The 14925-nt window shown below is 39.4% G+C and overlaps 1 protein-coding gene across 2 annotated transcripts; it reads left to right on the forward strand.

Annotated features, from left to right (window-relative positions):
• The first annotated feature begins 119 nt into the window (after nt 1-119).
• On the forward strand, nt 120-5028 carry LOC132785455 (prolyl 3-hydroxylase sudestada1-like). Of its 2 annotated transcripts, XM_060791564.1 has the most exons (7): nt 128-294; nt 2466-2556; nt 3250-3389; nt 3454-3651; nt 3708-3902; nt 3960-4574; nt 4632-5028. In XM_060791564.1, the coding sequence occupies exons 1-7, from the start codon at nt 237-239 to the stop codon at nt 4943-4945; spliced, it is 1611 nt and encodes a 536-aa protein (XP_060647547.1). In that variant the 5' UTR covers nt 128-236; the 3' UTR covers nt 4946-5028. The 2 variants fall into 2 exon arrangements, with proteins under 2 accessions (XP_060647546.1, XP_060647547.1); XM_060791563.1 differs by lacking the exons at nt 2466-2556; nt 3250-3389; nt 3454-3651; ... (1 more) ...; nt 3960-4574; nt 4632-5028 and adding an exon at nt 533-2367 and having other exon boundaries at nt 120-294.
• The last annotated feature ends 9897 nt before the right edge of the window (nt 5029-14925 follow it).

Here is a 14925-nt window from a genome sequence, read left to right on the forward strand (position 1 = left end):
CTCTTTGCTGTTAAGCGCATGTAAACAAAGTGCGCAATTTTGCGTTCTCTTACAATTGCGTGTTATCGATACTAAGCATTAACAGTTGCGTTGCGATGATTTTAAAAACATCGATGCATCGATAGATAGATAGCATCGATGCTCCTCCACCACTACTTCAGACGCTCGCTCATGATTTTCATTTGATTAATTTTTGTTACAAATTTAAATTTAATACAACAAACAGCGAACGCAATATGGAAAAGTGCAGTCCATTGAAGGCCAAGCGAAAAGATAAATTAGACAACAATGAAGGTAAGTGACTGAAGCATGCGTAACTGATTAAAACTCAAGCGTTAAAATTGTGCCGGCACAACGAGTGTGAGTCTCATAAAATGATAAAAGAAAAGAGAGACGCAGCAGCGAAAAGTGTGTGTGCTCGTGTTAAAAAGTGTGCGTCAATGTTAAGCGCGGCAATAAATTAAGATTTAAGGTATGACCCCTTTAAAATTGTGTGCTTAATGCAATGTCATTCATTGTGTTGCCCTTGCAGACAAACTACATGCAGCCGCCGCCGTCAGCGACGACGAAGCGCCACAAAAGAAGCTGGCGCGCCTTAGCGATGGAGCAGCAGTGGATGCAGCCGATGCAGGAGAAGCAGGCGATAGCGACGTAAACTTGGCGTTGAATGGCGCTTATCAGAAAAAGGATGTGACGCAATGGCTGCAGACAGCGTGGTCCACAAAGCAGGCGACGCAACCCGCACGTGATGATAAAACCGGCGCACAAATCTACAGTGAACCCTTTCAAATTTGCCTGCTACCCGAGCTGCTGACACAGGGACGCACGCAGGCTCTAGTGCACGAGATGATCAACAAAGTGCACTGGTCACGCAAGCAAATGGATCTCTATGAGTTCTATCAGAGCACCGATCTGTCAAACATGGCAGAGTGTCACTTGCTTACCAATTTCCTGCAGCTGCTGCGCAAACAAGTGCGTCCCTGGCTGGAAGAGGTCACTGGACTGAAGCTAGACTATGTCTCAGCCTCCTGCAGCATGTATACGTGTGGTGACTATTTGTTGGTGCATGATGATCTGCTTAAGGATCGGCAAATTGCCTTCATTTACTATCTATCGCCGTGGGAGGGCGCGGAGGAGTGGAACGAAGAACAAGGCGGCTGTTTGGAGATATTTTCAAGCGACGAACAATGCTTTCCACAGTTTCCGGTGCAGCGCAAAATTGCGCCTAAGAACAATCAGTTTGCATTCTTTAAAGTTGGTGCACGTTCCTTTCACCAGGTGGGCGAGGTAACCACCTTTGATTATCCGCGTCTCACCATCAACGGCTGGTTCCATGGCGCCACCAACGAAGCCTTTGTGGCGGACTCTTCGCGCGCCTTTCCACGCCTCAGCTACCTGCAACCGGACATCAACAATAGGCCCAAACTCGGCCTCCTGCTGAACGATGTCTATCTAAAGGCGGCAACTTGCCGCAGCATACAGAAACGCATCGAGGAGAACTCGGAGATTTGCCTCTACGAATTCTTTAAACGCGAAAAGTTCGAGCTGGCACGGGCTCAACTTCTGAATGATGAAACACTGAGCTGGCGACGCCAAGGACCCGCCAATGCGCACAACTACGAGGTGCTGGATCTGAGCACAGCCAAGGGAACGGTGGAGGAACTGCTGCAACTGTTTCGCAGTAATGCCATGTTCCATTTGCTGCGCGACTTTACCGACCTGGATCTGTATGGCGTTGATGCCATCACGCCCACCTGCAGCGTTGAACTGCAGCGCTGGTCGCATGGCAATTACACAGTGCTGGGCGATGGCCTGGTTAGCGAGGACAACACTTTGGATTTGGTTTACTATCTGAATGCAGCCGAGGGCGCTGCTGTGATAACATATCTCTCGCCAGAGGTTGAGCAGCGTTCAGCAGCTGTGGAAAATGGCCAAAATGTCAGTGGCGATGCAGAGCAAACGCTGGACGAAGAGGAGGAGGAAGAAGAGTGCCATGATGATTCCGTGCTGTTGACCATCACTCCGGTTGATAATGCTTTGAACATTGTCTATCGCTGTGAGGGCACCACAAAGTTCACGAAATACGTGTCCCGCAACACGCCGCTGGACAAAGGGCCTGTCTTTGTTATTTCGTGCAGCTACAAGGAGTAAATCCAATCTGAAACTATGCCGCCGATGCCACACGTACAAGCCACAAATTTTGTTGTTAGACTGGCAAATGCACAAACCCCCAGATTTGTAGCTTTGTTTAGCTGAAAAGAAACTTGCATTATACATTTGTAAATGTTGATTGTATACAAAACAAAAAAAATAAACACAAAAAAAAAAACAAAAATCTAAAAAGCGCAATAAAATTATGTATAAAAAGACGCAAAAGAAAAACGTGATTTGTAATTGTTCTTGAACTCGTTTAATTAGTTTTATGCAAATGTAGTTTTAATTTGATTTCTATCGTTTAATTACAGACAAATATCGCATTGCGGCAACGATCGCCTTCATTGTCGTCATCGTGGGGATCGGCGTGCCCATGTGGTGGAAAACAACGACAGTCTACAGGTGAGCATCAGCTTAATTGGCTTATCATTTAGATTTGATAGTTGATATTTTGCTAAAAGTACTATATTTATTATAAGGACAAATTTTCTTTGCTTTGTTCAAAAAAGATTTCGAATCTGAAACTATTCTTCATTTTTATTCTTAATAAGATAATTAATTGTTTAATTTACTTTTATAGTTATCTTTGAAAAATAATTGTAGGTTCTTTATTATTCATCAATGATGAATATCTTATGCATGCAAATTGTTATTCATTTAAATTTGAATTTATTCTCTACATTTTTTTGTCACTTATTTGTACTGCAAATTAAATTGCAATTAATTTGTTTTGCTGATTATAGTTGTCATTAAAAGGTGAATAATTCATTTATTATAATTGTTTAATAATAGTCATTTAATAATTGTTAATAATATAATGTATTAATGCAACTTTGTTAGCTATTAATTATGCCCGCTTTCTTAGTTGTTTTGACTGACAACCTGGTATATTTTGTACTCGATGGTTTATTCTGAATGTATCCAAATAGATGTTACGGTATATTTTTAGTATTTTTACATATAATTTCGGTATGTTTTTTAAATTAATACCGCACTGTTTAGCTTTTATTTAAAATGTTACAAATATAATTAAATTGTTTTTACTACTGTGGATGCTAAAATATAAGTAACTCATTAATAACTATTTCTTTGCAGAGTCAACTTGCCATCTTCGGCTATTTTGCGTCTCAGCGAGCAGCCCATCAAAGCTGCTGTTCACGTGGGCATCCATACACACAATCCTGAGCGAGCTCAGCTGCTAATCAGTGAGCTGGAAGCAGAGTTCAAGAACAGCAGTAAGTGTGATAAGCAAACCTTCCACAATTTATTTCTCTTTAATTGCTTAAACCTTTTCTTTAGCTACCTGGCTGGTTCAGTTCAACTATTTGCCAAGCTCTGACAAAACAGCCAATGCTCATTCGCCAGCTGTGTTGGAGAAGCTGCTGCTGCAGCAACATCCGCTAAGCGTTGGCGACTTTGTGTTCATTGAGTGGCCGAAGCTGGAGGAAGAGCTGCTGCTGACCACAGAGCGTTCAGCTTTGATGCGCAGCGATGTCAGTAAGTAGTTGGCAAAGAAATGTTATTTTTCAATTACTAATAACCATTCTCTTCAGGTTCAAAGAAGATCTTGCAGCTGTTGCACCTTAAAGTGCTGCAAACGCATCGCATTAATCAAATACTGACCACAGATGAACGCTTGGGCGTCAAAGCGGAGGCGCCACAGCCTGCTTATGATGTGATTGTCTCCGTGCTGAATCCCAAACCAAGATTAACACATGCCAAATGGAATGTGGCATTGGCAGCGCAGAGTAAAAAAGCAAAATTCATCAATTTATAGCCTAAACTAATGTCCACTCTTTTTGTAGCTTACATTGAACCTTTTCTGGCGCAGATTTCGGACATATCCAACTACACAGTGCGCACGCAGTGGAAGTATCGGGTCTCCATTGAGGCGGAGCTGAAGCAGGTGCGCGATAAAAGCAATTTAGGAAGACACTACGCACTCCAAGAATCAGCTTTACCGCATTTGCTCACTTCTATAGCTCAGAATCTGAGTGCTAGCATTACGGATAGACCAGTCATCAATCTGGTTGTGTATATACCACCTTGCAACACGGCTCCGTTGCACATTTACAACAACAGCGTGATGTTGACCAAGAATGGCGTCGACGCATTCATTTCGCCACCTTGGGGCGGCTTCATTATTGCCAATCCACCGGAGCATGTGTGCTTGAGCTATTTGAATGTGGAGCCACCGGTGGATTACTATGTGAACACCAACGACAACATGCAAGTGATGTTGGATCAGCTGCACAAACTCCTAGACATAAGTAGCGAAGTGCAATTGGCTGGCGTGAACACGGTGGACATTGAGCAGTTGGCACCGCGTCGCTGGGAATACGAATCGTATATGCGACGCAGTGCGATTCGACACATTGCCACGGCCAGCAGCACGCTGGAGAGCCTCATTAAGCTGCTGGGTAATATGCCAAATTAGTCGCTTAATTAGCGCACACTTTTCATGCTCTGCTTTGCAGATCAAATCAGTTACATTGTGATTGACGACAAGGTGGGCACCGCCATCACCAATTCGTATGGTGACATCTTGGCTGCGAAGGTCGCGCTGTTGGAGCATCGTCTGCTGGATGCCTCGGCGCTGGCGAAGCGCGCTTTTGTGGCCTCGGAGCGTGGCTTCTTCGATGCCAGTTTGCTGGCGCAGTTGTACTTTCCCGACGAGCAGAAGTATGCCATCTATATACCACTATTCCTGCCCGTCATGGTGCCCGTGCTCAGTTCGTTCAACATGCTGCGCAAATTGTTGCAACGCGGACGGAAGGAGAAGCAGCAGTGAACTGAACGCAAGCGAAGCGCAACCAAATGATCTTTTATAAATTACAAACTCTAAAACAGTCTTAATTAAAACCATTAAGAACATTTTTGCTTGTCAAGGTTATCAATTATTTATTTCGATTCCGTTTCCGTGCTCCCATTATTATCGCTTTTTATTGGTCTCCACATTGTGCTCGGTTGAGCCCAAATTGTACATCGCTGCACAGATAACGTAAGCAAACAGAATGCGCAGCCACATGATGATGATCTTTCTGGTCTCCGCAAAACAATTTTCCACCCAAAAGAAAAAAAAACAGAAAAAAAGCGCTTTTAACAATTTTGATCGCTAAATCAAAAGCGATTTTTCGATGCCAAAACAACAAGACAAATTGACAATTGACTTCACAGCACACTTGATGTCTTATTGTTTTGTTTACTGTTGCTGGAGGTGCGATACCGTTGCCGCAATTTGATGTCAGGGCTGAGATCCACGCTGAGCAAAAGCTGTGCCACGCCACGCCACTCCACTCCACGCACCCCCTTGGGGCAAGCTCTCTGCGTAAGCTCAGCGTGTGAACGCGCATAGGTCAGCATAGGCAGATGCTGCCTGATAACTGCCAATTGCAATGTGGATGTAACACGAAAGTTGAATACTCTATCCATAAATTGCAGTTGGCTATGGATGAGTAAACAAGTAAGAAAGCTATAAAAGCAGTATTAATTTTAAATATACCAAATTAATATATCACAAAAATACCAAAGACTATATTTGGTATAGACTACATTCAATATATACCATAAAGTGCAAAATATACCAGATTGTCAATGAAAGCAACTTAGACCCGATTGCAGTAGGAGTTTTTTTGCAACCAAATTTTAAGGAATCATAAAGTCTATAGTTATTATTGTCATTATCAAAAATTGTAACTCTAGCTTCAAATTATGCTTATCAAGTGCTGTCGAAAAAAAAGAATGGTAAACTTTAAACTAAAAAAAAGGATTTTTGATATATTTAATGAAGAGTTATTTAGTTCAACATTATCGAATGAGGAAAACTATAAATTATTCAATGCTTTACTAGTTTGATTTAGTTTTCTTTTGCTATTTAAAATCTACTTTTATTTATTTTATTAAACATTCAAAATAATTTAAAGTGCTAACAAAAAATGTTATATTTATTTAAGATCTATTTAATTAAATATCGAATGGGGTAATTATATTTCTTGTTTGATTTGTTGAGTATTCTTACTCTTTAAATTGTGCATCGTTTTTATTCATTGTATGAAAAATTGCTTCAACATATTTTAAAGTTCGCCAATCTCATAAGTTTAACTATAGTACAACTATTTTTCTCTTTGTTTCAATTGCCTCGCTCTAAATAATTGAAGAACATTAATAAACCTATATTTGTTAATTTTCAAGTTGTCCAATTTCCTTATCCAAAAAAAAACCCATATGAAATATTTGGTACTTGAGGATGCATTTACAATCTTCTACTTAACAGCCTTGGCTTGCCATTTGAGATTGTGTGATATATGAAAAACTATGATTCGCACAATTAACTGAACCCCATATCTGGCTATAAATCAGAGCTGATAGTCGAGAAATAAAAATGTGCTCATATCCTGTGTGGGAAGGGCATTCAAATTGCAAGTCAATGCAAAAGCCGAAGAGACAAAAGATACAAAAGTCGAATGTCAAAACTTGTTAAATATTGAATTGGCTTAGGCATGGAAGAGGGGACATGGATGAGGGGAGGGGAGGAGAGAGAGACTGAGACATCGTTGTCATCGTTGGTGGAGGCACAAAATATGGCCATTAAAACTAAATAGTTAATTTTTAATTGCGCACGGCTCGTTGGGTTTGCAGACAAAAGCGTCAAAGCGATGTGAGTGTGAGTGTGAGTACGAGTATTCACAATCAAGTATTTGAGTATTTGTCTCGCATTCAAAGGTTAAATATTATTTTAATGAGCTCAGCTCAAAGTGGGACTGGGACGAATGCGAGTACTTGAATAAAGCACAACACAAAAATAAAGAAGTAAAAAGATGAGAGAAGCAACGAGAAATAAAAGTAAAATACAACTAAAAGCAAAAGCAAAAGCAAAACATTTTCTCCAAATGTGCGCGGCAGCCTCAGATGGCTGCAAAAAGGTCAACAATGTGACTTTTAAGCAACGCCAAATGCCGTCTCTCTGCTTCGTCTTTGGCCCCATCTTGTTGCCTTCTGTGTCACGGCATTCGCTGATGCCAACTCTGCTGCTGCTGTCCCTGTCCCTGTACCTGAAGTCCTAAGCAGCCATCATACCATATGCTAAGCAAATCGTTGCTTAGCTATCGGATACGCCTCCAAATTGGTCAGTCAAAAAAGCGAAAAACACTGAAAAAAGGGTTGACTGCATTTCCGGGCCCATAGAGAAAACCACAAAAATGTTGCCGGTTTCCCACACGCAGCATCTTTTGATGCGATCGCAGACGATCTTTAGCCATGGCAAACCGCACGCACGTAAAAAATCAATTCAGTGTTTTGGTTGATCTGCGTTTAGAGTTTTGTAGTCGAAGGCTAACACAATAACGAAACTAATTTCGATGCGGTTGTTAAGTATTTCCAAACATTTGAAGACGAAAAATAGAAGAAGAAAAAAATGTAGAAAAATTGTTTGTAATATTTTTTGTTTGTAGAGAAGAAGCTGCTCTGCTGCTCCGCTGCATTGTTTGCTGATGGACAAACACTTGAATGCAATTGCTGCAATAACAGACAAAATAATAACAATGGCCAACAAGGCGTATAATTAATAATTGATTGAATTTGAACTCGAGGCAACAACTTTAGCTGCAGCTGCTGCTGCAAAAAGAACTGAAGAATTTTCCCAAAAAATGGCACAAACTACAAATGTGAGTGCGAGTATGAATCGCATGAATCCATTCGAAGGAGCCCAAAAGCCAGAGACAGAGTCAGAGCCAGGTGTGCCCATATGTTGACTCTATATGGAGGCAACACGTAAAAGCCGCAGACATTGCAAAATCTTTACTGCAATTGTAATCACTATTGACCATAAGAGCTGCCAAAGTTGTTGGCTTCGACTTCGATTCGATTCGTTTTGATTCGATTCGTTTTTTGTGTTTTTATGATGCGGCGCATTCCCATCGCTTTAGCGCTAAGTGAAATTAATAAAAATTGCAATCAACTTGAACGAACGATGCTGCACCAAAAACGTCAACGCGTCTGCGCAATTCACATAATTTGTTTAATTAATTACGCCAACACATTTTCCATTTCCATTTTGCCATTTTGCTATTTTACTTTGACGCTTTTATTGAGCAATGTGGAATGATGTGATTTTTCACATCAAACGAAAAGCAACAAATACACAAAACAGAAGCCAGCAAAAAAAAAAACAAAAACTGTAACAACTATTGAAAGCCAAACGGATTTGGTTAGCTTTCAAAAAAGATGCAACGAGTTGAGGTTCGAGTTCGAGTTGTTGTTGCTAACTGTTCGCAACATTCTCAGCAGGCGCCAAGGCCAGTGGCATTTTGTTGTCGCATATGCATGAGACTGACTCCACTCCACTCCACTCGAATAGACTAGACTAGACTAGAGAAGACTAGACTCGAGTCTAGCATCCGATCTTCGCAGAGAAGTTCAACAGTTATCGACATGCCGCAACATTTACGAGCTCAGCCAAGTTTGCAACTCTGCAACTTACAACTTACAACTTCCAATTGGCAACTGGCAAGTTTTGTGAGCGGCAAACGGCAATCAGCATCGCATATATTTTTTTGAAGCGCTTCTTGCAGTTACCATGCGACGTATACGTAATATTCTAGCCATTTTGCATAGCGAAAGATGTTATGCTAGTTTTAATGCAGCCAATTATACTTTTTTATGCACTTGTAAGCTCCAAATGCACTTTGCTTGAATAAATTTGCACAGATTGCAAATTGCGATCGACAGCAGAAAAAAACAATTAGGAAAGCGAGTGTGCTCGGCTGTGAGATACCCGCTACACATTTTGAATAAAAGTAAAACAGTGCAGCATTATTAAGAAAATATACCAACTTATTACCACAAAAATACTACATATACTGATTGTTATATTTGGTATATTGATGTTGTATGTACTACACTCAAAATATACTAAATTAGACCGGTTTGACAACTAAAGTAGAAGTATTATTCAGAAAATATACCGAATTAGTATACCGCAAAGGTAAAAAATATACTGATTGTTACACTTGGTATATTGATATACCAAATTAATATACCAAAAAAAAATTCTTAAATATACTGATTGCTATACTTGATATATTGATATAGTACTACATTCAAAATATACCACAGTGTACTAAAATATACCAGATTATCAGCCAATCTAGCTAAGTTTTTCTTATATTGTCTCTGAGATCTTCTCTGTTAACGCTGATCAAGAATATATATACTTTATAGGGTCAGAGATGTTTTCTTCTGCTTGTTACATACATTTCCTGCCTGCACAACGTTATAATACTCTTCTACAAGTACTCTATGGGTATGGGGTATAAAAATGAAAATCGTATTTCTAATTAAATTAACTTTTTGACAGTTTTTTACAATCTACAGTTGTTAACTTCATTCAATAAATTTTCTTGATAAATTTAGGCAATAGAAAATGCTAGATTTCCCGAATTTAACTTCATTTAACTTTGCTGTCTTGGCGTACAAATTAAATGCAATAGAAAAGCCTCCAGTCGTATACGTAATATTCGCTGTATTTAATTTGCTTATTGCTTGCTCTTTAAAAACTTAATATAAGCGAATATTATGGCTGTGCTGTGGCGCATTTAATGGTAAATAAATCTGCTAAGCATAAATAATATTCTGTGTCGATGTACAATTTAACATTAAAAAAAGTCGAGACGTATACGTAATATTAGCTGCATTTGGTTTGGTTATTACCAGTACATTAAACAGTAATTATTAACGAATATTTAATGGTATATAAATTTACTAACTATAGCTAATATTCTATGGCTTCATTATTGCCTGAGCAGCTCCTTTGATGAGTAATGTTTATGGACACTAAAAAAGTCTTTTATGTTGATTTTTTCAACTGCTACTTACTTAGGTAAGTAGCAATAAATTTAATAAATGACGTGTGTCTAATATTTTGGCAAATTTTGCATTACTAATTTCTGCAGCTTACACAAAATTTATGTGGCTTTTAGTGTAGCATATAATTTGATTATATAACCACACATTTTTATTATTACTTTGTGCCATCTGCCAAAGAGATGTTTCAACTTTCACTTCAGCGAGACGTTATTCTGGCATTCGATTAGGCAAACATTTATTGGCTAAAGTTTATTTAGTTATAAAGGCAATTATTGCTGCTATGTATGGAACAATTAAACAATTTGCTCAGGCGAATGTCGAGAGTCGCAAGTCGCATTCGCTGCGCTTTTTTATTTTTATTTTTTTTGAGTGGCAGCCATGGGAAGCAGAGCTCAGGGCTTTAACTTGGAATGATGATGATAATGATGGCGATGCGGCTGCTGCTGCTGCTGGAAAAGTGTCGAAGATGCAAGGCGATGGCGATGTCGAAGTCTTGAGTCTTGAGAAGCGAGTTGTGATCGTGCTCAAGGACGCTTTGCCAAAAGCAAATATAGCGAAATGTATTAAAAAATATAACTTACCGCCATTTGACATAAATGCCAATTTAAATGCTGCAAAACGCATAAATCAGCAACAGCAATAGTTGCTGGTGCTGGTGCTGCTGCTGCTGGTTGGTGTTGTTGTCTTGTTTTTGTTTTTTGCAGCCTAAACAAACGTTCAGCAAGTGGCGCACCTCAAAAACGTTTTTTGCAAAATGCTTTTGCCAGCGGCAGCAATTGAAGAAGACACCACAGCAACATCAACAGCAATAGCAACTGCAATCGAGGCACAGAGTTCAGCTGAGGCAACACAAAACGACGTTGACGTAGTGCGACAAAAGTTGCCAGCAAATGGCGTCTAATTGAATTAACATAAAAGTAAAAAGCGGGCATAATAAATGCGCATAATTTGTGTGCAGTTGAAATCGCATCCTGGTCAGCAAAGTCAGCAAAGTGAGAGAGAGAGAGAACTCGGCATCAGTTTGGCATTTAGCTTGACAGTTGTCGGTTGTTGGTGGCTGGTTGTCGGTTGCTGTTTGTTGGTTGTCGGTGTCTCAGCTAAAGAATACTTGCGAGAGAAACAATGCGACGGCGCAAAAGCTCATTAACATGATTACAATGAATAATTCCAACCGCTCGCTGTGGCAAATAATTACGAAAAATGCATTTGTATGGGCATTGCAATTAGTCACAACAACAACAGCAACAACAACAGCGATCAGTTTGAGAGAAGAAGTGTCGGTGCTTGGATTCTTGGCAACAGCAACAGCATCGCACTCAACTTGCCATTCCCATAATTTGCAAATATTTTTATTTATTTTTGCCGCAGACTAAAATGCAGTTGTAGTTGTTGTTGTGTGTGTGTGTGTGTTTAAGGCATAGCAACTGCAATGTCTATAACATTTTCTCACGTTTCGTTGTGAAGATTTCGGCACAAGTTGCGCCTTCGGTACGAGACAGAGATGGAGATGGAGGCGATGGCAATGCCTAGGCGGGGGTGAGCCTCTAATGCGCGTTTTATGCAAATTGTAAAGCCCTCATGCTCTACGACGACGGAGACGACACATCGCGTTGGTTTTTAGTGGCTGCTGTAACATGGCCGCAGTTTGTTTCCATTTCATGACAAACGATATCACAAACGAGTTCGTTGCCTAAGTCGTTCGTTTGGCAGAACATACATGCCAAAAAATATGCCGCATCATCGCAAATGCGTCAAATTAGCCAACTTACTGACCCAATCCTGGCTGAAGACTTTTTGACAGTGCGTCGAAGCTTGCGAAATGCGCGAGCTTCGACGTCGCATCATAAGCTGTAAATTGCACAGCTGCAACATCGACTGCTGCCACGTGCAACAGGCACAGGCGCAGACGCAGGCGCAGCGAATCACAGGCCGAGTGTGTCGACTATGTAATTTCTTATTATGAGTTTTTTTTTTTGTTGTTGCCAGTTGTAAGAGTTGCACTTTATCAACGTGAAATCTGCTTGGCAGACAAGCCAAAGCAAAAGTCTGCTGCTGCTGCTGCTGATGCTGATGCTGCTGCACAATTACTCAATGGGCCCCCGACAAGCAATTCCACAAAAATTGAAATGCCCAACTGCAGTCTCCCATAGCCGAAAGATTTTAATGCAGCAGCGACTCGTTAGCTGTGTGGCTGCTAACTTTGAATTGTCGCTTTTGTGGCATCACACACACACACACACACACACACACACACATAGAAAATGCCAGCAGACAGGCGATCGCTCGCTCAGCTCAACTCAGTTCAGCTTGTTCGCCTGCTTCGCTCATCTTCAGCTTTAATTGAAATTTACTTTTGCTGATGCAGTTGCCTTGTTGCCTGTTGTGGTGAATGTCTGCATGCATTTTCCATTCGGCTTTGGCTCCCACACATTGTGCAAATGCTTTCGGCACTTTTACTGCAGCCAGCACCTTATATAATCCCCCCCAAAAGATTAAATAATTTACGTGGCAAATCTCTTGCCCAGGTATTCTTAACAAGACCCTAAAATGTACTTTACTTTTAGGCGGCCTCCAACAACAACAGCAACAACAGCAAAAGCTATAACAACAATACACTCAAGTCGTGTCTTTGTCGTGCAGCGCATTTATCAATGTCAGGGAAGCGGAGGTTAAACTTCCAAACTTCCAAAAATAGACAAAATTGATGTGGATTTAATTGATGGCAGGCGCTAATTAGAATTCTGCTCGCTATCGAACACTGCACAACATAATTGGATTTCTTTGCGATTTCCTTCCAACCAAAAAAAACTTCCTTGTTATTGGCCTTTCCCACGAAGTTCGCCCGATCGCGTGAGTCATAGCATTTCTTTTTTTTTTTTTTCTTCTTATTTTTGTCTACGCTGCGATGCAATTCGATTCGCTTCGCTTCGGGGATGACACACAAAACGTTGGGCACCAACCATCAAATTGAACATTTATTATGTTTTTACACAAAGCTAGAGAGTGAGACTGAGAGAGAGACGCTTACACAACCCAACTGGCAGCTGACTGCAAAAATTAAAATTAAAGGAAGCTAAAAGCTTGTTTGTAGCTACAACTTCAGCCATATGGCAAATGAGTTTCCTTTCCTGCAAGTCACAAAGTCACAGCTAAAAGGAAGCCTTTAAATTGATGTGAACATCTATTTAAAAGCATTTTGAAGGTATACAAAAATAAATTCAAATCTTATGATACCAATTAAAAATCATATTGAAAGAACACATAAACTATATCTCTCTACTAATTGAAGTACCTTTAAAATATAATAAATGTTTTATTTGTAAATGAAAAATCTTGTAAGAAATCAAAATTAAGTATTATATAATAATAAAATTATTTTCAAGAAAGTTGCTTATGAAAGTCTCAAATAATAGAAACCTTCAATTTAAATGTTATGAGAATATTCGAAAATAATATCTCTTAACTATTAAATAATTCAAAAATATTAAATATTAAATCTCGTAATGGAAAATCATCCATAAATTAAACAATTCAACATTATTTTTAATGTTTTATTAATAATTGTAAAACCATTTTAATGACAAATAAAATCAAGAGTGAAAGGAATGATCAATGAATTTTGTTTTCAAAGCTCCAAAGTCACAGTTGAAAGAAAATCTAATTTTAATAGCCATATTACATATTTAAATTCATTTTGAAACTTGGAATTATAAAAAATAATTATCATTGTTATTTACTAAATATTTCACCTAAGAAAAGAAAATCTTTCCTAATAACTAAAGTTTCTTTTAAATGTTTTGAATGAAATTATCATTGAACTTTCATTACAAAGTCAGAAAGATAAAGTAAAAAAAACTATTTAATACATTTAAATTCACGTTAAATTTTGAAGTAAAAGAAATTTATCGACCTACTATGCAATTTGCTTAGATATAGAAAAACCTCTAATCGTAATTAATATTCTTCGCAAATATTTTGAATATATGTTTACCTTGTTAAATGAGAATTTAAATAAAGATTCAAAAAAATTATAGCCTTCAAAATATTTTAGTATTTTTTAACTAAATTATTTGGTATATTTTTAAGAATAATACCAAACTTTTTAACTTTTATTCAAACTGAGTAGAGAGTACACTCGTAGCTTTCTTACTTGTTTCAAATTGAAAGTGACAAAGTCATACTTAAAGAAAACCCAAAGTAATAGTCATGACTTGGAAATTAAATTGAAGCAAACATAAAGGAAGCTGGCAAGCTTGTAGCATGCTTGTTTGCAGCTGCATTTACAACCATCTGGCAAGCTGAGTTTCCTTTTGAAAGTCACAAAGTCGCAGGCTCGTCTTCAGTTTATAGCTAGTTGACATTTTTCTTAAGGCAGACAATTTTCCGGCAGCCGTTCAACCTCAACTTTGAAATGCCAAGCCAGCTGTTTGTTAGGGCTAGGGCACTTTGATGGACAGGGCATGGCACAGAAGTGGCAAGCCAGCGACGCCTTGACAAATCAAACAACAACAGACGTCTGGCTGCAAATGTAAAAATCTGGCAAATCCAAAACACCAAACCAAAAAAAAATAAAGCAACGCCCAAAAATATGTTTCGAGCTAAAAGCTGGCAGAGTTTTGCGGGCGTGCAAATTCCCACACTGCAGCAAAAATGCCGCGCATTCCCCACTCTATGCGATGCGATGCCACACTACTTACCCATATACGCGAACCGGATTGCCGCCGAGTTGAAGTTGCAAGTTGTCGTTGTAGTTGTAGCTTTGGTGGCAGCAGCAGCAGCATCTCGACTTTTGGCCCGTAGAGCAGCGAGGCTGGGTAAATGACAATGCCGCTGCGCCATGACTAACTATGACATAATACCTACTCAACGGAAGATGCAACCGACGCGATGCTAGTCGCAAGTCGCACA

This window comes from Drosophila nasuta, chromosome 2R (genome assembly GCF_023558535.2).
Source record: "Drosophila nasuta strain 15112-1781.00 chromosome 2R, ASM2355853v1, whole genome shotgun sequence".
Classification (NCBI taxonomy): Eukaryota; Metazoa; Arthropoda; class Insecta; order Diptera; family Drosophilidae; genus Drosophila; species Drosophila nasuta.